At 35.7% G+C, this 21,486-nt stretch overlaps 1 protein-coding gene across 2 annotated transcripts in view; it reads left to right on the top strand.

The window, feature by feature from the left end:
• The window catches only part of FAF1 (Fas associated factor 1), a 183,780-nt gene that overhangs the window by 76,561 nt on the left and 85,733 nt on the right, over nucleotides 1-21,486 (top strand). For both annotated transcript variants that reach the window (XM_068953099.1, XM_068953098.1), the window contains exon 8: nucleotides 16,144-16,230. In XM_068953099.1, the coding sequence (XP_068809200.1) occupies nucleotides 16,144-16,230 (87 nt within the window). The remainder of the gene's footprint in view (nucleotides 1-16,143; nucleotides 16,231-21,486) is intronic.

Below are 21,486 nucleotides of genomic sequence, written 5' to 3'. Positions count from 1 at the left end.
GCTTTTCTCCGGTAATGGATGTTCTTCCTAATAGGTAGAAGTAGTCCAGCAGACTCACCAAGATGACTAAATGACTGGGTTTTTAGTAAACATGTTGACCTTTATCATAGAAACTTATTCCCATGGTATTTTGGATTCTTTCCTAGATCTTAGAGTGCAAAGCTGCCAGCTAAATTAGCCACCAGACGTGGCTCTGTCATCTTAGTAGAAGTAAGGAAAGTTACTACCCAAAGCAGAAGGTCACTTGCTGATGTATCCTCTGCCATTGTTGCACTGAGCGGAAAACATATTCTGATGTATGTGAAAATAAAGACTTATTATAACTCTCTTGGTGTTATAACACAATGATAAAAAAAGGAATGCTCCGGAGCAGTTCACTACTCTTTTCCTTTCAGGGACTTAAAAGAAAAATGGAGCTGAAAATGTGTCTTTGGGAGATATACATCATTAAATCTTTTTCATTGGCTATTGAGGTGATCATTCTGTAACAAGGAAGAAAGGGATCAATTTTATTTTTATTTATGTGTTAATTTGAGATGAATATACTTTTTCTGATCTTAATATTTGTTATCTGTGAGTATAATTTTATATTGTATTGCTTCTAATTTTATTTTGGAGAAAAAGTAATTTTGGTGGGGACTTTGCTTAATGTATGTAGCATTGTAGGCATTTTGGGGAAATGACAGCTGAGCTTCTAATAATCAGTGGCTTTGGAAGTAATTCTCATTAAATGGAATAGTGTTCACTGCTTATTTAATAGGTACAGAGTTGCATTTAGAACTGAGACTGAAAAATGCAGAGAAAATAATAAATATATTTAAACAAATAAGCTAACTTTTATTTAAGCTTTTCTGTTTCTGTGAGTTGGCAAGTTTGTACAGTAGGATAGTGAAAACTACTAGAATTACTACAAATAATTTGCTCTTCCTAAGTGGTCATTGCTTTTGTTTTGTTGCTGCTGTTCTGCAGCATGTAAGCGGTAAGCCTTGTAGAGACTGGAGTCTACAGAAAACATAATTCCCCATAGTTTGTTGATCAAACACTAATGAAATTGCATTTAGTTATATATTCAAGAAATATTGACGCCTGCCTTCCTAAAACAGACATTGTGATTTCAGCAGTATGTGGTTTCTGTGTTACTCAAGCTGGGCAAAGCTCTAAGAAAGCTACTGAAAAAATTGTTGTTGCATTGAGAAATGATTGGATGTGTAATCCTCTAAGTACTACACAATAATGTAATTTTCTTTTCAAATTTTGCATTTATAAAGAGAAGTGTGTTTTGGGTGTTGTGGAGTACTCATGTTTTTAACTTGTCCAGTCCTGGAAGCCAGTATATTCAGGAAGAGCACCTGAACTAAAAGTTGCAAGACTGGAGCCTTAGTATTTTTTTTTTTTTTTTAAGTTAAACTATCCAACATGCTGAAAACAAGACGTTAGTTCTTAAGTTGTATGACAGAGTTTTATACCCTAGTACAAACCATATTGGCATTTTTTTAGATTTATGACACTTGTTGCTATCTCACAGGAGGCTTGAAAGGTTTGTAGGTTATTCTCCCAGGCAAAGCATTATTAATAACAGAGGTTTCATGTGAATAACCTGGAAATTAGCAGGGAACGAGAGTGACTGGAGACATACCACACTGAAGAAGTTCCAACCTTTTCTCTTGAATGTTCATCATTAAAAGTTAAATCTGGTGAAAGAACATGTAAAATTTTCTTCATTATGGAAGATACTCTTTTCTGGAAAGTTTCTGTGACTTGTTTTTTTGCTCAGCTTTTCTGTCATAAATGTAGTTCAAGTACTCAAGGCAGCTTTGGCAGGAATGTGCCAGTATGTCTTTGATTAAAAATGTTAAGTTAGCAAAACTGGCTTTCTTTCCTTCCTAAAAGGGTTACTGCTTGTGAAGACCCTTTCCTTGGTGGAAAGGGTTCAAGCCTTTTTTTTTTTTTTTTTCCCCCTCCAAGTTGTTTTATGTACCAGCTTTTATAAGAGTTCACATTTACTGGTTTTGTTTCCCATTCTCTGCTAACACTATTCCTTCATATTTCTGTGTCTGCATCTGCAGAACTTCAGATGCATTGTATAGAACTGAGAGTTCGGGTTTTCCGTGTTGCTCTCATCTTACTATATTTATTTTAACTTTTAACTGTTCCTAGTATTTTTCTGTTACCTGATAACTCATAATAGAGAATGGGATTTGGAAATAACTCCTTACAGCCTGCACTTAGAAAAACATGATTTTAACAACCTGAACCTTATTAATTTGCTTTCCTCTTCATCTTTTTGCGTTCTGCAAATGCATACAAGATACACATATACTTACCACCAATTCAAAGTCTGACTTGTTTGAGAAACAACTTAGAGATTAAAGAAAAAGAGACAGATAGAATGTAGATTCAGGTTTTTGGTCAGGTTGCACCTTTTCTTTTCAACTCCATTCAAATTTTTTAGGAAATATGTTTAAATGTATTTAAATACATTTAAAAATAGTGTTATTCATGAAACTAAAACAAAGTTGCATGACTTCTTTCACTAAAGATAAAAACTGTATTCAGATTCCACTGTTGCCCAACTCATTTTGTTGTTTCAACAGAATTTCATCCCTGCTTCATTCCCTGTTATACTGTCTTTAATTAAAAAAAAAAAAAATCTGATCAAGATCATTTTTAGCCTTATCATGGAAGGGGAACGCAGAAGAATAGTTGACAAATACGTACAGATTTCAATAATTCTTTGCCCCTTATTCAGAAATCTTTGAATATGTTTTCACCTGTAGCGCCACTGCTGTTAAAGTGCATTCTGTCTCAATAAAAATAAATGAGAGACAGAGGTCTTTCCTATATATTATTACATTTCAGATCTACTTTTGTTTTTTAAAGAATGAACTAATCTTTGATCATTGCCTTGATTTCTTGTTTTTGTTTTTTTTTTTTAACCTATTTCATATTGAATTTGAATGCAAATGAAGAGCTAGCTTTGTAAGATGTCACAGTAAACTTTGGAAAGCTTTAAAATTGTTTCCAGTGAAATTATATTTGGGATACAGGTACAGGGAAGCGGTGCTTTAAGCGAGCTTAGTTTGATTTTTATTCTGTGCCCTGCAGAAAGAAATGCATAAGTTTCTGTATATGTTAAACAAGCATTAAATTGAAGATTTTTCTCTATCTTATTAAATAAATGAGTTTGTTTTTTTGGTGTAAGGTTCCACGGTTAAAGATGTAAACCAGCAATTTCTTGCTTCTATAGCATGACATAGTTCAGAGCTGAGATTAGAGAAACCCTGTAGAGTGGCTAATACTCAAGGGCATCCCGAACTAGAAAAGTATGTGAATTTAGGCATGGGAGGAAGGAAGGATCTGCTTTAAATTTAGTGTAGGGTCACTGAATCTTAATGATAGATTAAACAAGGGAGGTGGAATAATGAATAGGGGTATGCAATGTGTAGCACTAATACCAGAAGTCCATGGTTTTCAGTGGTTATTTAATGTCTTTTCCCATATGTTTCTGAATAGACCAGGTTATGGCAGGGATGAGCTAAGGAATAGCTTTGTTAGTGAATTGTTAGATAGATTGAATTCTCTCTTTTAAAATGTACACGTATGTAGGAAAACTGCTTGTTAATAGTATAATTGAGCACCTTATATGCATATATCTTAAACCTAGCAATATTAGTAACTGATTGTATTTGTAATTGATGGGTGTGTGCTGAAGTTCTTAAAATATACTGTGCAAATTGTCTTCATAGCTTTATTTTCCTGCATGAAAGTAACAGCTAGTATTTGCTTAGGGCAGAGAGAAATTTCTGTTGCTTTCTGGATACTGCTGATGTAAAGAAAAGCCCAAGAAGAAGCGGTGATTTGAAAATGAGGAGGAGGGAATTACCGAGAAATGTTTTTGTTTTTTAGAAGTTGACTAACAGCTCGGTTATCCTTGTTCTATAATTTATTTCAACTTGAATTTAAAATAACACCAATAGAATATCTGTTCAGACTCAGAAGCATGACATAATTTATTAAATTCATACTTGAGGTGACTGAGAAAAATCTCACAGTATACATGAGTGTTGGATTGGTATTGAGCTTTCACACACCGAGTCTGCCAGCTGCCTGGTACCAGCAGCATAGGTGAACCAAGCAAGTCAAGCGCTGGGTTGTTGATGGGCTTCTGGATAATCCATATTCTCTTTAGTGTAGCGAAGGTACCAGGAAGACTCTAGAGAAAATCCGCTTTGCACCTCATTTTTCCTCTGTTACAAATATGATTGCAAACTGTACCTGGAAGGTGGAGAGTAAATCCCACTGACAGCTTTGTCCTGTTGTTGTAACAGTACAGTATCAGTGAAATTAATATAATGTACGCATCCTTTCGGGTTTGTTTCTCATGTTCCTCTTTAGGCATATTTCGTTGGCTAACAGTGGGAACAAATAGACTGCAGGGAGAGCCTACCTATCCCTCTTTATTAAGCAAAAGGCTTCCTGTGGTCTTAAGCGTAAAAATGGTGGAAAGAAAGAGGTGAAATATTGAAGTTAGACAAGTATTGGAGGACCTCTCTGCGCAATAATTACTGAAGTAGTGCTTTGCTTCACAAGATGCGGAGGTTGAACTGCTTTTTCATGTATTGTCTAAATTTGTAAATATTTACAAATTTTTAACTAGTGCTTCTAACTTTAGAGGAATAGATTTTGTATTCTCTGTAATAGGAATAAAATATGTTGTCTCCTGAAAGTGTATTTTATCAATTGTCTGGAACTGAGACGGTGAAAAGCACAAGACAAAAGGCTGATCTCTGCTGGAAGTTCTGTTTCTTAAATTAAAATTGGTAGGCTTATCACTTAAAATGAGCATTCTCTGAAGCATATGTAGTTTATGCATTTTCTAAGGCTTGGAAACTGAAGCAGTTTTTCTCCTGAAACATGTTTGGGTCGGCATGGAGGAAGATACTGTCAGTATCAGTTAATTAAATTAAAGAGCATATGTCTTGGTATCGTAATTTGTGATTTCTTGGGAGTAGGACTTAGTCTGTCATTGGATCAAAGTGAAAAGAAATTTGAAGGAGGGGAAGATTTTTCAATACGAATACAAATGATATTCTTAACTACAATTAAATACAATAAGAATTAAACATCTTTTAATTTCTTTTCATCTCCATATTAGTTCCCCAAATCACCCTTTATTTTATCATTTTTCGGTATGGCTAATTATTTTTGAGACCTACAAAAATGCAGTAGTGGGAAAGTGGTGAAAGACTGATGCATATATTAATCATACTTAGACTGCTACAAAATGGTATCTTTTGAAATGAAGATGAGGGTGTTTGTCTTACAATAAATTCCTCTGAATGTTTATTTTATTCTGAACATGACAGCCATGGAAATGTGGCATCACATCTGTTCTCCACTGCAAGAATCACATCCACTGTGTCTCATTCACTTCTAGTGACAATTCAAGTCCTGGAAATAATCTTTAAGGCCCTCATGAATAGGGACCCGACTATATCCAAGGTATCTACTATGCCATAGCTCAATGAGACGTCTTTTAGGTATGAAACCCATATATGAAATTGCTTTTCCCTTGGCACTTTGTCAAGGGACTTCATCGTTTCATCAACATTTTGGGAGACAAAAAATACGTGGAATTGGGACAGTGACATTAGCAATATATTTTGGCAGTTTTCGTGGTTTTTATGGCAAATGAATATCCTTCCCTGAGGAACAATGCCAGAAATTGTATTTCACCTTTATGTTACAATTGAGTCAAGAGAGTAGTTGCTTCTTGATGTTGATCTGGTAGCAGATGAGTTAGTGTCAGTTGCCTGCCTTTCATAATTTGTGGAAAGGTCAGTGAAAAGCCTCCATTGAGCAGTGCTTTTGCATTTAGTTTACTACTAAGTATATTTTCTCAAATGACTATTTCTACTGAACAGGAAAAACAAACTAGGACTTCAGAGTGCATCTTTTCCGTGTCAGTATCTGTTTAAAAAAAAAAAAAGAAGTCTTCAACTATTGTCATCAGTTTTATTTTGTTAGCAGAAATCTTTAGGACACTTTCAAATAAATTCTTAAAATTTTTGTCAGTAATCTTTGTTTAATCTCTTTCAACTCTAATCACATCTTCCTTTCAATCTGTAATGTTACAGCTAGTTCGCACTCTAATACTTTCATAAACTATTTCAACCTCATGCTTGTGTGCTGCTGATATTTTTTTCTGTGCTTTTTTTTTCCCTTTAAATACTCGTGTCTCTTGCCTAAACGTCTTAAGAACGTGTTTTCCCTTCTTTTTATTTAGGAATTTGTTTCTTCTTTTAACCTTCTATTAAAAAACTCAAAGGGTCATGCATTTTTAAGTTCAGAGGGGATTATCACAATTAAGTCTCCTAGGCACTACAAGCAGTGAATAATAATAATTATGTAGTCTGAACTTGTGCGCAGTCCAGGCCCTATAGCCACAATCAACAACAACTGCATCAATTTCAGAAGACTGTAACTTCCATTTAGCTGGAACACTCTTCCAGAAGGATAGCCTAGTTCCCATTTAAAGATGGAGATCAGCAAAGAGGTCTTTTACTCCACTGAATTAAACTGTATCCTGGCAGAAGACTGAGACACTGAGAAGTTGAAAGACATTTTTAAGACTTGAAACAGTTGTGTATAGAATTTGAATTTTCTGGCTCCTGACACAGAGCTGTCTCCAGGGTACTACTGCAGGGCCCATGTATGGCTGTTAGGCATCAAACAGCCTCTTCTTTTAAACCATACAAGCCTCCATTACTCTCCTCTTTGAGCTTTAAAAAGCATTTTTCTCCTTTTTCATAAAATATTCTTATTAAAATTATGTTTTATTATATCATACACGTTCTGCATTGTGCTGTTTGTTTCTGATATTCTCACTAAGTATCCTTAGTAGGTCTTGCAGGGAAGAGAGAGCGCGAGAGCAAGGGGAGAATTTGCCACTTGCTGCAGCCCAGGAAAGGGGGCTGCACATCCAGAGCAGCGGCAGAAGGGAATATCTGGTAGCTTGAAGATAGAGCTCAGATTACATCTGGTGGAGAATGCTTAAAGTTTAGAAATTGCGTCTCTGTGAGGAATAGAAAAAAAGTATTTTTTATGGCAAAATGTCTTACTAAAGCTTTGAGAGCACATCCTATGCATCCTGTATTATACTGCATGTATATATTGCATTGGGCAATCAGGAGAATTTGGTTCATCAGAAGAATCAGTGAAGTTTAACTGAACTGTTGCTCTTATTTCTATTTCAAAAACGTGCAGTTTATCTGCAAAAATAGACTGGGATTACCCAGGGGATCATTTTATTGTGTATTGTGGAATCGTGATATTAACTTGGGAGAGACCCAATAAAAACCATCAAATCACATCCAAGATGGGTTGATTTAATCGAGATTTAAAAGATGAGGCCCAAGGAATGCAATAGGTCTCTCAATTTTTAGTACTTCATCATTGTCTATGAAAGTAATTTATTCAGGACATTATTATTCCCATTGCTGAAAGAAATTGCAGGATGCTTCTTTACAAGTACTTATAAGATATAATGAATATTAAGTGTATTATCCAGGTGTAAGCCATCTGGTGAGCTCTAAACTAGATGGGTTTCTGATAACAACTGCTACTTAAGAACAATTTCTAAATTTCTTTGCAAAAGTGTTATAACTTGGAAATGAAGCTCATTGATGATCTAAAGAGAGCAGGAAGGTCTCTCTCTGTCAACTGTATACTGAACCTCGCCAGCTAGCTTATGTTTGGAATTTGTCATTTAAATTTTGCCCGTAGTATTTTACAAAAGTAATGAGGGCTATCTATAGTTCCGAGGAGTTTACATCAGTAGAGCAAGCTAAGACTTTTTCGTCCAGCTTCCTGCATTGAAATTATTCAGCAGTTTGTGTTTACTCCTGTTCAAGATGTGATATTTGATGATTCACTGTGATGGATATGAATATGGGGGAATACGTCTTCAAGAGCATAGTTGGAAATAAAGAATCCATATGCCTTCCTTTTGACTGGAAGCTGTACTGGGGAGTCTGTCCTCATAACTAGTATCTCGTTTTCCTAAATGAAATATTTTTTACTAGAATATTATATTCTGTCATCTCTCTGTTAAGTTTATGTTGTCTGCTTGCAGATTCTTTTTTTCTGCAAATCTTCCTCCTTCTCCCACTTGAAAATTCATAATGGCACAGTAATATATTCACTTTGTATTTACTTATTCAGCCACTTGCCTTTCAGTAGTTACCTGCGTCTCTACCTTTCCAGCAATTAGTGGCAAAATTCATGTGCTTCAATCTCTTTTCTAGATATTGAAATTAAGAAATTAGAAACATCAAAAAATGTATTTGCTGTTTTTTGCTTAGTGTTTAATTTGACTTAATCTTCTCCGTTTGAACTCTTAACAGCAGAATGTGACAAAAATCACACATTAATTCCCAGAACAAAGTTAATTTAAATGGTTATATAATGAACTCGACAAACTTTCTAATGAAGGCGTTGACACAATACTTACTGAGTACTACAGTACAACACAACCCATTTTTAACAGTAGTTTAAGATGTTTATGTGTTGGTACAGGCATTCTTCCATAAAATCTAAAGTGATATTTGAATACGTTGTTGGATGTTCCATCAAGGACATAAAATGTGTTTAGGTACGGGCAAGTGATATAGGCAAATTTAGCAGAAATTTTTCTGAACATTTTTTGCGTTGTAACTTGATGGTGAATTCTGCTTTGTGTGTGGCTGATGCATGCAACAGACCTACAGGTTCTCCTGAGGTCATTTAGGATTATATAAAGTGGCATATTGGTTTTAATTTGAAAATGAAGCGAAATCTTAATTAGAGGGAAGAGAGCACTACATCCAGTAGGCATGGAAGTTCTGATGCTTTTCTTTGTTTCAGTTTTAATTCCACCAATTGAATAAGCAAGTAATGTTTTACAAGCATGGAATGAATTAAAAGCAATTATGTTAACGTTTAAATGGCATTTTTCTCTTACAATAAGCAAGGAAAATCGCCTCAAATTTTTACTTATTAAAACTTACTTATTAAATATAGAGTGAAATCGTATCGGGAGCATTAACGGCAAAAATAACCATTTAAAGGAAGAGAGCTATGTAATGAAATATTAATTTGAGCAGATATTGTAGCCACACGTTTGAATTCTTACTTATGTGTTTCAGGGAAGTGCCGAATCACAACCAACTTTTATCTGGCAAGCTTGGCATGGAGAAGAGTTCTTTTGCATTCAGTATTGATTTTATTTAAAATATTTTAAAGTAAATTTTTCTTTTAGATTTTAGCACATTTGAATTGACTGTATGTGCAAATGTAAATAGTTATTTTAGCGCGGTGGATCTTCCTTGGAGAGTTTCAGTTACATGAAATTCCTCGGAAGCAGACACCGTTTTTCATTAATAGCCTGATTCTGACATCTTAGTTCACTGATTAAAAGCATTACATAATGCAAATTACAGTAAGCGGCTAGAAAGAGAGGCTAGTTATCATTTGATGTCTTCAGAGATGCATTATTGATTCTAAGGAAAACAATCTACAGTAAAATTAAATAACCTTTACGATGATGTAAATAACCTTTGTTCTTTAGCTAACCTTTGTTCTTTAGATTTTGATATAGTTTTGTGTTACGTTGTGTACAAAACACTGTAACAAAAATTGCGGGTGGAGAGTTTCTGCGCAGACTCATCCTGTTCCACTCGAGCAAATCTTACGTTAAGTGACCTGTGAGTCCTGTTCTGGGTGCTAACGTTGGCTGCCGTTCATACAGTCGCGTAGCAGGTAATGTACTGTGTCCTCCTGTTGTGAGTAGCTGACTAAAATCTTTGCCCGTGCTACTTTATAATGAGTTAAGAAATTCAGTTTCTGATTGACTGCTGATAGCCTTTCCTGGTAAAATGCAAATTACTTTGCTAGGGGAAAATTCTAAACATCACTTTTATTTTTGTTTTTTTCTCTTTTCTAACTTCTGTATCTGTACAGTTTCTTTACTACTACTGTGGGCCAAATGTATGTAATGTGTTGTGGCAGAGAGGTTGATTCAGAAACGCTTTCTCTTGGGTCTTAAATCACAGAATATTTCTAATAGTTCTTGACAGTCTGACAGAACTTAACAGAAATTTATCTGACCCATCGCCTTTGTTCATAGCTGTCAACAACTTGGTTATCCTTTCCCTTACACTGCTTTATCACCATTGATGCTCTCCTGTGTTTAGGCACTTGCTAAATTCTGTCACAGCATCATCCGAATTGCTCTCCGTGTCCTGACGTTCACTGTTGATGCAGCTTTTGGCTGAGATGTTAAAGGCTTTCTCCTATAATCGTGATGACTTATCGCTTTATCCTTTTTTGCCTTCTTTTTTCACCTATTGTCTGTCTTCACCGATCAATACAAAACACTTCTGCTTACTTTGCATTTCTTTCTCTCATTGCCCCTTCCCTGTCGTTGCAGTCCCCTGAAAATGTGGCTGGCTTGGCTTGGCTTCCCGTCCGTTACAATGTCAAAGTCAAAATAGTGGCGTTGCTGTCGGTGCTCCATGCAACCTTGCGCCGGCTGCATCTGATCTCATTCCCCTGCATCCCCCAACTCGCATTCCACATTCCTCACAGTCCTCTGACTTTATTGCTCCTTTTGTCTGCCTTTCACGCACTCATTTTTGCACTGTCTTTCATGCTGCCTATGTGCCTGGAACAGTCTTTAGCATCTCGGCCAATTTGCAGCTTTGCATAAATTATATTTAATAATAAGACTAACAAAAGTTCATTATCTACATTATTTCAATTAACTTTGTACCTGCAGAAGCAGAAAACAGCCTGAGGGAAACTACTGTTAAACTTTGTTGTGGTTCTTTGTTGTGGTTTGTTGTGAGTCAAAGATACAGATTGAGGCATGACACTACTTTGATGATTCAGCATAATATTTTTTTTTTTTTAACGATTTGGTAGATGAGAGGGTTTTTTTTGCTGAGTAGAGTTCGGATTTTCTAATTCAGGAATAAGAAAGTAGCTACTTACTCTGTATAACTGAAATCACCAGATGATGGTCATCACCACCACGTTACGCGGTACAGACAACTCGCCCTATGATACGTTTTACCTCATTTTCTCCATACTAATATGGATGTAGAAGGGCTTTGAACACTGGATTAACTTTAGATCCACAAACAAAGTATATCTTACGTTTAATTTACCTTTTAAAGCTATATACTCACCTGCTAAAAAATAGCGAAAGATAAGAAAGTAAGAATCTGCCTGTAATGGGTGAATTTTCTCAGTGCGTTGGCCACTTTAAAGTACAGGTTTTCTTAAAAACCAGCTTTTACTATTTCTACTCCCTTCTAACACTAGTGACAATGAGCTGGAAGTAGAACTTCATGTGCTTCTTCACCGCCAGTCGGAAGCTTCGAGGCGAGGTGCTATTAAGGAGCCGTACATAACTTCGCGAGTGAAATCCCGTCCAAAGTATTCGGTGGTTTTGGGTGAAGTGGTTGTATTGGTATTGTTAACAGCCGAACTGCGGAAGCAAAAAGATGTGCTTTTAATTTGCTTTTAAATGATCTCGCATATTCTGGAGATGATAATCTGGTGGCGGGCTGCCATAGTAATGTGCCAGTCACCATGGCATCTGCACGCTATGAAAAGAAATTCTGGGCTGCACAAAGACAACACGACCAATTAGTATTTCTAACCGATCAAAGGTGGGTGACCAAAAAGTTTGCCAATAAACGTAGCTCAGTGGATGGCACCAGAAGTTAGACTTTACACATGTTTTTAAAGATCTCAGTCCTCCTATCAACATCGTGTGAACTTGTAGATAAAAGTCTTAATGCACGCTTTGTCCATGTACTGTGCTAACTGAAAATTTTTCAGTGGCATGAGGAGCGTAGCTGTACATTTCTGTTTCTCTGCTTTAGTGAAGAAGCAATTTATGATGCTGCTTTATATGAATCTTCAGAACTTTTTCTTCCTTACAGAATTTTAGCTTCAAACTGAAATTAAAGCAGTTCATGAAGTAAAAGGAATTTCTTTATTTGATTGGTAAATATTCCCAGTCTGTAAAACTTCTGGCACACTAATGTTTTAATACTAAATTAATTATCAAATTAAGATTAGATAGTTATCAAAAAGCAAGGTTATTTTATCTTTAAATAATTGACTGTGGCGTGTTGTTTGGAAGAGGACTGTTTTGGCAGAGATTCAAAATCCAGCGATGATTTTAACTCGGGCAGTTTGTTTAATCAAACATTACTCTAATAAGTTTTACATGGTACCCTAGCAGACCAGGCCTGACTATAACAACGAGTTTATTCTATGACGAGTTGCTCAACAGATGTCATTCTGCTAGAATAAGGCAGCAGAATACTTGTGCGTTGGCTAAAATTACTTCAACTTTGATCACTTTTGTTCAGCACATCAGGCTGGCATTGTGCTTTATACCAACATCACGCTATCCGCGGAGCATGCCTTTCAAGCTTAGAATAGCAGAGGAATGTTATTGAATTCAGTGCAGTTACAGATGAGTTAATGAAAGAAGGGAAATACTGTTTTTTTCATAATGCCTTCTTGTTGTACTTTGGAGTTAAAATGGAATCTGAGGAATGTGACTCCCGAGTTATTTATTTTTACTTCTGAAGGTTTTTTGAAAGCAGTGTTATGCAGTGCTGTTGAGCTCAGGTTTCTATAAATGTTTCACTTGTTATTTCCCAATAACTAGTTTGAGAGTTTTGTACTGGGAAAATAATGTTGTTAAGATTTTTTTTTTGAGGGATGTGTAATTGAAGAATAATTATCTCACAAAGACAATTTATCCTGGTGTTTAATGCTAGAAAAATAAAACAGCAAGGACCGTATTCCTGTGATCACCGATCAGTATTGTTACGCTTTGATGGGATGTTGTGGGGTCTGTACTGAGTAATGACATCTCTTTACCTTGATTCTCCTGCGAAACGAATACGGCGCAGCAGGCTAGCTTCTTGTTAAGAAGCAGGGAAGAAAAGCTGTTTGTTTTAAACAGTGGGAGTGAGATCATCTACCCAGTTCTATAGAGTTCGGTCTTCCATAGTTCTGTTTTTTCACAGGTGTGTGTGTGTGTACAGATAGATATTTGAAATGGATTGAAATCAATGTCTAAAAAACAAAAATATATCTTAGTTTTTAAAAAAGCACTCTTAAGTATCAGGAAGCAATGATACAAAGTACACTTTAATTACTAGTAATTACTTTAGCATTCCACATCTAAAACGAAGTAACGCTCTTGTTTCAGTTTTTAATTAAAATGTAGTTAAAAAAAAATTAATTGTAGTTACCAGATCAGGCTCTGTGCAAAAACTCCTGGACAAAACCAATATTAACATAAAGGTTATTGAGTATACATGTAATTCACCCGTTAAAAAGAGGAAAAAAAAAAAAAAGAGAGAGAGGGAGAGATCTTAATTATTTCTTAAACAAACTGTGAATTCAAAGCTGAGCCGAAATTAAAAACAAACATATGTTATGATATGGAAATGTCCAGACAAGGCACTCACATGGCCTGAGTTTTGTCCTGTAGTGACATGTAGAATCATACAGTCGTAACGTGTCTTGCTGCTAGACTAGAAATTGCAGTGATTGTTTTCCCCTGGTCTGCCCAGAATGCTTGTTTATAAAACTTTAAACCGATAGTATTGAAATTACTCAATTATCTAGAGTAGTTAACACTAATAGTTCATGTTCCCATGCCAGTACATTGAATCTCTCCAGAAGCATGAAGCATTTCTTCATTGGTTTTGCTAAGGGGCACTTTACTAGTATGAAATAAACAGAAATAGTAAGAGTGAGCAACAGGAATTGAATGGAGGATCAGGGAATTGGAAATACAGCACTAATAGCGCTGCATGTTGAGCTTGCTCTCCGCGTATGCCCTGATCTCCCTCAGTAGTACTTATTTGTTGGCAAACTCGTGCAGCAGGGCCACGGAGAGTCTTCTGACAAACGTTGCCCAGATCAACATTTGCGAGCATGTGTATGCGTATAAATCCCTGTCTCCTCCTCCCACGTAGGTTAACAATGATGAGGAGAGCAAATCTTATCCTGCTGAATTTCTGCAAGTGTATCCTTTATCTGTGTGTATTAGTGTGCCTGAACTACATGCAGTGTGAAAGAAAGAGTCCGTGTAGCGTTCCTCTCTAAAGACGGTCCTGAGGAAAAGAGATTTGGTGATTTTGGAGATTTCATTATGCAGAGACAGGTTTTAGATGAAATCTACTGGCAGATTTTGCATATACATTCTGTACTAAGAGTAAATACTCAACGGAATGTATATATATTACCGTGTTACTTTATCATGTATTCAAATCTCAACTCCACGTCAGTGACGAAGCTATGGCAAATAACAGATTAATAGTTAGGGTCAAATGCCATAAAATGTCTGTTTAGTAGGTTGGTTTGTTTTATTGCGTTATCTCTATTAAAATAGTAGGTTCAAATCAGCTTTTATTCGTTACTTAAAAAAAACTTTTAAGTGTATGGATTATGTTAGTATTTCTCATTTCGGCAAAGACTTTGCCCGTCTTCCCAATCTTGCGCCAAGAGCAAACTGTTCCAAGACAGACTGTTGTTAACTTAGGGTAAGCGTGTTGAGCTGCAAGACGTATGTTAGTTCAAAGACCTCTTCTGCTGACAGCTATTTATAATTTTTTTTTCAGTTCACAGATTTGATTAGTAATACCTCAAAGCAGAAGTTAAAATACAATTAGTTGTTGGTTCTTGCCAGTTGATAAGCGAAAAAAAAAGTTAAAGAAGACATCAAAGGAGAGTTTTTGGAATACGGTCTGGACATTTGCTTTATGTCAAATCTTATCCATCTGCCTTAATATCTTTTGCTTTAATGTGTCAAATATTTGGTTATCCTGTCTGTTAGCGTTAGACTGTAATACCTCTTAAAGCTGGGAAGTGAACATAGAATTTCTGACTTCTGATGATCTTCTCTCCAGTGAATAGTTATGTAAATTGTTAGTAGAATGTGTCAAATTTTACTATTTGAGAATGTTTTTCAGAACTGTAATATGGGTGGTTGATATCTGTACTTGGAAACCGAAGTAGACCCATGAAGGAATATATGGGAAGGCCGTATATTTAGATATAGCAGACTTCTGGAAAACAAATCAAAACCCAGCATTCCTGACTAATAGCATTTTACTGTTCGCAACTCTGATCCAGTTGGGCAATATTTACATGTGCTGTTACTTGTGCTATTTTTATATTCACGTAGAAGGGTATCTTTCAGAATCTGAGATAATGCTCTCTATGTCAAATGCAAAAGTATATTTTTGTGGTTCAAATAATTGTTTATCACAACCCTCTGGTAAAACACGCCAGCTTTTTTCTGTGTTAATGTTTTTGAGGAGAGAGTTTGGAAAGCTGTTGTATTTTGCTATATTCTTCCTATATTTGCAGTTTTCAGCTCTTTCTCCTTTTCCCCTTCCCTTGCCCTAACAACCGTCGTGTGTGATCATTAATGGTAATGGCTTGTCTTTGAACAGCGTGCAGAGAGAGTTGATGTAAAAATTACTTTATTTCCTTTTTGATAATAAATGCTTGAAATGTGTTGTCTTGTTGGAAATATGAAAACAAATTAATAATCACATTTAACACTGCCATTTTTGTTTCTGGATTCCGTTTAAGACATGTGTGCAAAAATAGTTCTTATTGCACTAGATGTACCATGAACCTAAATTTTTTAGGTGAAATCAGAATAGGCTAACTAGGAAAAATTGCAGCAGAATTTTTGTTATTATCTTCTCTACCCCTTCAGTTTGCTTGTTATTTTATATTTTTTTCTACGATGAGGGATTTGTATTATGAAAAGTTTTACACATTGATGATGCTCTATAAATCCTCATTTATAATGATTTATAATAATGGATTTTTTTCCTGTAATAGTTTATTCAGTTGCTTTCAGCAGAACTGTATTTCATCTGTACTGTGCATAATCCTCTGGAACAGATCTGAATCTCTGAGTGTTGGAGGAGCCTGTCTTACAATAAGTAAATGGGAAAAAATCAAAATAAAAAGCTTGGGATTGTGATCAAAGTAATGCAGATTGGCTGTATGCTTTTGTTATTTACCAGTTCTGATTTTCTTTAACAGGTAAAGCGGAACGTGTATGACCTAACTAGTATTCCTGTTCGTCACCAGCTGTGGGAAGGCTGGCCTCCTTCTGCCACAGATGACTCGGTGAGTAGCTGGTTCTTGTTGCATTTTTTCAAAAAACAGTTGATTTTACTTGGCTTTATGATCGGAATAGCCCAACAGCTTTTTTTGTCCCATATACAATAACTTAAGATTATTACATGTACTTCAGAGCATTATCTGGAAAGATGCAGGTATGAGTTTATTGGCTTGCTGAAGCACAGAGGTAGTTCCACGGAAATTACTCCTGGGTATCAAATTCAGTGTATGTTTTAGACTAGCAGCGCTCAGTGTTCCTAGATCGAAGCAAAGTTGCACAATGTTCTGAAAGTTGAAGAGAGCTGTTGCAGTGATTGGGCATCAGGAAAGCATCCTATTTTTTTAGATGTACTCTAAGGACATGTCTAGGTATTTTCTGAGGCATCAGTTCACTGGTACACTTAAGCCTGGGCATGGCTAAGCGGGCAGGTGTTCATGTTAAAATCACTGGAGAGCTTCACTTGCTTTTCAAGTATGTACTTTGGTTCTTGATGAACTGGTAAGAGTTTACAAGATTACATTTTGAAATAGTAAATGCTGTGTGCATGAGATATTTCAGTTTTCAGACATATTCTGCGGGTTTACATGATTTAGAAATGGGAGAAAATATTAAATTTTTTAGATCAATATGTACACTTGATAATGGAATCAGCTAGTTGTGAATTGATTACAAATTTATGAAGTTGTGAGGCTTAACTGTAGAATTCTAATAATTATGCTTGTCTCCTTGCCTGATTGTCCCCACAGTGAATTTTACAGCAACTTTTCAGTTGTACTTGGACAATTTTTCTCTGGTAGTATATTCCTAATGCCAGCTAGTGAGCATTTTTCCCTTAGGAAAAAAAGTACTAATAAAAGAGGACAAAAGGCAGAACTAATAGTGCAGTTAAGTTGCACATAATTTTTGTGATAGTGACCTGCAGAGAAAGATAAGTATTTCTATTTTTACCATTATTCATTTAAAGTAAGGGTGGAATCTGAGTATTCTATAAAGTGAAAATGAAATGGGGATGAGCTTTCTCCGCATATTAGTGTTATCTTCAATATATTTGTTTGCTGTCAGTTGCTGCTCCCCTTATAAGACTCTGGGTAAAGGATTTATGCCAAAAAAAACCAAAAAAACCCAAAAAACCAAAGACTTTCTGATTACCTACTATACTTGTGAAATATGTCGGTGGTAGTGTTTGCAGAAATAGTAATTAGGTTTGTGAGAGGTGGATAAAGCTGTGTCCATGTATTCAAGAGCGTATTTAAGACTATAGATACGAGATTTGAAATAACAGCATGCTGTCATATGGTAATTAGTCTTGGAAATGTCGATCCATTGTAACATTTTATTAGTTTATGTTAGCCCAAAAAAGAATTGGAAACTCGACGCTACTAATCTGTTTTTCCCACAGCTCTTAAGAAAAACAAAATAAATTTTCCCTTAGGAAAGCTCTTCTTTTGGCTAGGATACCTCCACATAGGTTAAAAACCCATAAATCTGTTTTAAATCTGTTTTTACAAGTGACATTGTTGCAGGTGAATTTTTCCCTTTTCATCTTTAATGAAATTGGTGAATGTTGAGTCATCTGCTCCAAAGCAGGAGAGTCCTCAAAGCTCACTGCTTGAATCTGGTGCAGCTGAGACTTGTCAGCTGTGTAAACAGATTTCAGTGTGTTACCAACAAAAATATAATTAATTTCTGTCTAAAATTAGAGGCCACAACTTAATATTTATAAAGATTTAACGTTAGCAATGGTTACTTGAGTGCTTTTTCCTTTGCAAATTAGAAATATATAGTAATAATTACTTCAGTCATAAGTAATCATCTCTTCAGTTCAGTGGCAGGTTTTTTTAAATCCCTTTTTCTGTACTGAGTTTTCCGTGTGCTGGGCTGGATGAGAGTATAGTCCTTAGGCGCAGTTAAAGAGTTAAAGACTAGATTAAAATACTTTTTCATTTACATTTTATGCAGCATAAGAAATACTTTGTAATACCACAGGAGGTTTTGTCAGTGCAGTTCTCGTTAACCTTTGGCTTAGCAAACAGGGCAACTAAATAGACTTGGCATAATTGGATTCCTGTATCATCTTGAGTCTCTTATGAACCTGACCGACTACAGTCTTCTGACATTACCAGGGTGTTTGGTGGAGTCAGTAGTCATTTAAAACATTGTTGCTTCATCTCCCCTCAGAGTTAAGATATGTTCTGTGCTTGTAGCTCTGTCTAATGAGATTTGGGTTACTGTATGAATTGTCAATAACTCTTTCGGATATTTTTGCACTTTCACCAGGGAAATACAGGTATCAAAACCTCCGCAGGGAGGGGAGTGATTTTGTGCTATTGCTGTTTAGCTATGAGAAACAAGGCATGGATACTCTGTGGAAGTCTCATTTTACAGTTCAGCAAGGCCGTATTTTTAGTTTTTAGTGTGCCTGAATAATTTTAACCGCACAAATTATATCTCTTCTTCTAATTAAAGTTCAAACAATGCACATGTATGAGTTTTAAATCATTCTCTTTTTAACAAGTTTACTTAAGTAAAACTTTAATTAATATTAAAGACTTAATTTACCTATTTTGGGGTATAAATGATCAACTGACATAATGAAGTCTTGAAAATTATGCTAGAAAATTAAAAATTAATAATACCTTGTTTTACATAAGTTTGCTGTTTGTGGTCAATCTTTATTTTTATTTTGGATATCATAACCACCTAAACACTGCTGAGCCAAAAATGCCAAAACGAGAACCAAGCCAGAATAATTTACGAGAATTTCTAAAATGTATTTCATTTCCTTTTAATACATTGACTTCATTTCTATTTCATTTCTCTTTAATATATTGGCTGAACTTCTAAAATCTGCTGGTAATTACAGTCATTGCCAAGTGGAATAAGTGAGCTTCAAACACGTATGTATTTAAAAAAAAAAAAAAAAAAAAGTGAGATCAGTAAGTGGTATTTCAGTTATGGTTTTTACAAGGAAGCAGTCTGGTTTTGTTTACATATAAACAGCTGACTTTTTGCACGACAGCTTTACTGATACATGCTTGAGGTAAATCTTCCCTCCCCAATGAGGCCAGTGGGTTTTTCACTTGTTTCGATAGGGCGAGCTTTTGCCCCTAGTGTTGCTGTTGATTTCACGAGCCTGGAACGCCAGTACGCCAAGTATGAGAAACAGAAGAGGGGTTACTGTTCTTGATATTTAAGCTAAATTTTCTTTTTTATTATTATTATTTCATTGTTTTAAGTCATTTTAGTGTGGCAGTGAGAAATGCCTAATAGTTAACTTGTCGAAATGGAATTTATTTCTGCATGGAAAATATGTAAAACCCTTAGAATGAGTTGGGGAGGGGAGAAAGAGAGAGAAAGACAGAAAATAAGGTGCCCTGAGCTGTAACTGCGCAACCTGCTGCAGATCGATTAGTGCTTCGTTTCCTCCACAGTCTGGTTAATCAAGACCTCATGTCTTCATTCCACGGCCGGGAAGTGCGCTTTCTCCTGCTGTAGAGAAACCAGTGGGTGCTAGTCTAGGCAGAGGCAGGACTCGAACTCCAGATTCCCGTGAGGAGGAGCCAGGTTTGAGTTAGTCGGCTGCACTAAGGCTGAGAAACAGTTTGTAACTACGCCTGTGCGTAACCGCTAACAGGTTGAGACTCTGTGTGGTCCTCCGTGAACTAGACCGCCTTCAGTTCTGCGGTGGCTGTTGCATGTGTGGCTGATGTTCCCTAGCTGGATTTAATAAAGACTTCCGAGTTACAGTCCAAACTCTCTTATTATTATATTGTTATTATCACACGTCTGATTTAGTGCTGGTGTTGTATTTAGCTGTTTCATTGGTAAGCGCAGTTTCTATTTCTATCTGGACAAACAAAGAATGCTGACAAATAATGTTCTGGTACAAAGTAAAAACATTTTTGACACTGTAATTTTTGGCTGATCTCCAGATTTTTGGAGAATTTGACTTGTGACATCTGAATATTTAGTATTTGAGAGCATGTATCTTTTTGCCCTTTGCAGGTCTTCAGAAGGCTTTCTGAATATTATTGCAGACTGTCAGTGTGATATGAAAACAAGCTGAGAGATTTAGACACATTGGCTGTTTAATTCTAATGGAGGCCTTGTCTTAATTTACTGGATTGTTTGGAAATTTTCCCCTGGATTTGATATGACTAAAGAAGGAATAGTTATAACAGAGAAAGTCTGCAGTGATCAGCTGTGTAAAATTGACTGTATTGCTATTAAAATACATACATCATTAGGAAATACTCAACTATATTTTTCTATGTCAGTATATCATAATTATAATTGGAATTGTCTATAATATTTTTTACTTTGTATGTTACTTTCTTTCCATAGTTTTCATCAGCACTTGTGGTATCGATCTGACAGGTGCATCCCTGTAATTTAGATATTTGGAAGAATACTTGCAGTCTGTTTTCTTATGTGGGTTCAATAAGAAGACTTAAATGTCAATCTAGCATTTATATTATACTCAACTCAGTTGCAAAAATGGTGAGACAGTACCCAGTCTTGGAAGTTCATGGTAATGATCATTCCAAGATCATTCATCATCATTATGGAATAGAAAACTTACTGAGAAATTTAATGAAAAGTTCCTAAATATCTTTATATTAGATAATCTTCTGACTTGGACTTATGATTTGCTTGGATGTTTTTATATAGATGAAGGTATGATGGAGTATCGTGCTCTTTCCCCAAAACAAGCAAGAAGGATGCAGTTGTTTGCAATTATTATTATTGCCCCCGCAAATTGTCTGTTTCCTGTTTATAGAAATTGAGAGAGTAATTGAGATTCATTTTGCTTTATACAAAATTACATATTATCAGAGAGAAAATCAGTTTTGTATGTTAGTATTATTTAGGGGCAAGGCAATTTATTTAGGATTCTCCAGTTTTAAATACAAAAATGATGTATTTTAACGTTTCAAAATTCAGCAGTTGGTTAACTGATTGAAGGGGGCAACGCTAACAGTGTGACCTGTAACATTCCTTTTCAGAAGGGTGTGTTTCCTCACTCCATGATAATAAGAATCTTATATAAGTGCAAGAAGTGTTTGTACACTGAATAACCAAAACTATAGTATCGTTATATTAAAAAAGTAGGTCAGATTAACTTCTAAAAAAAATAGATATTTCAACTTTTAGCATCTTAGCCACACTGGCTACTCATGGGAAAATATCATTTGTCATCTCTTGTTCACACTTCTGCTTCTTGCGGTCTAGTTTTGATGTTGTCTTTCCTGTTGTTCGAG

This window comes from Struthio camelus, chromosome 8 (assembly GCF_040807025.1).
Source record: "Struthio camelus isolate bStrCam1 chromosome 8, bStrCam1.hap1, whole genome shotgun sequence".
In the NCBI taxonomy this organism is placed as follows: Eukaryota; Metazoa; Chordata; class Aves; order Struthioniformes; family Struthionidae; genus Struthio; species Struthio camelus.
Note: the sequence above shows the minus strand (reverse complement) of the source record. Positions and strands in the feature narration are given on the sequence as shown.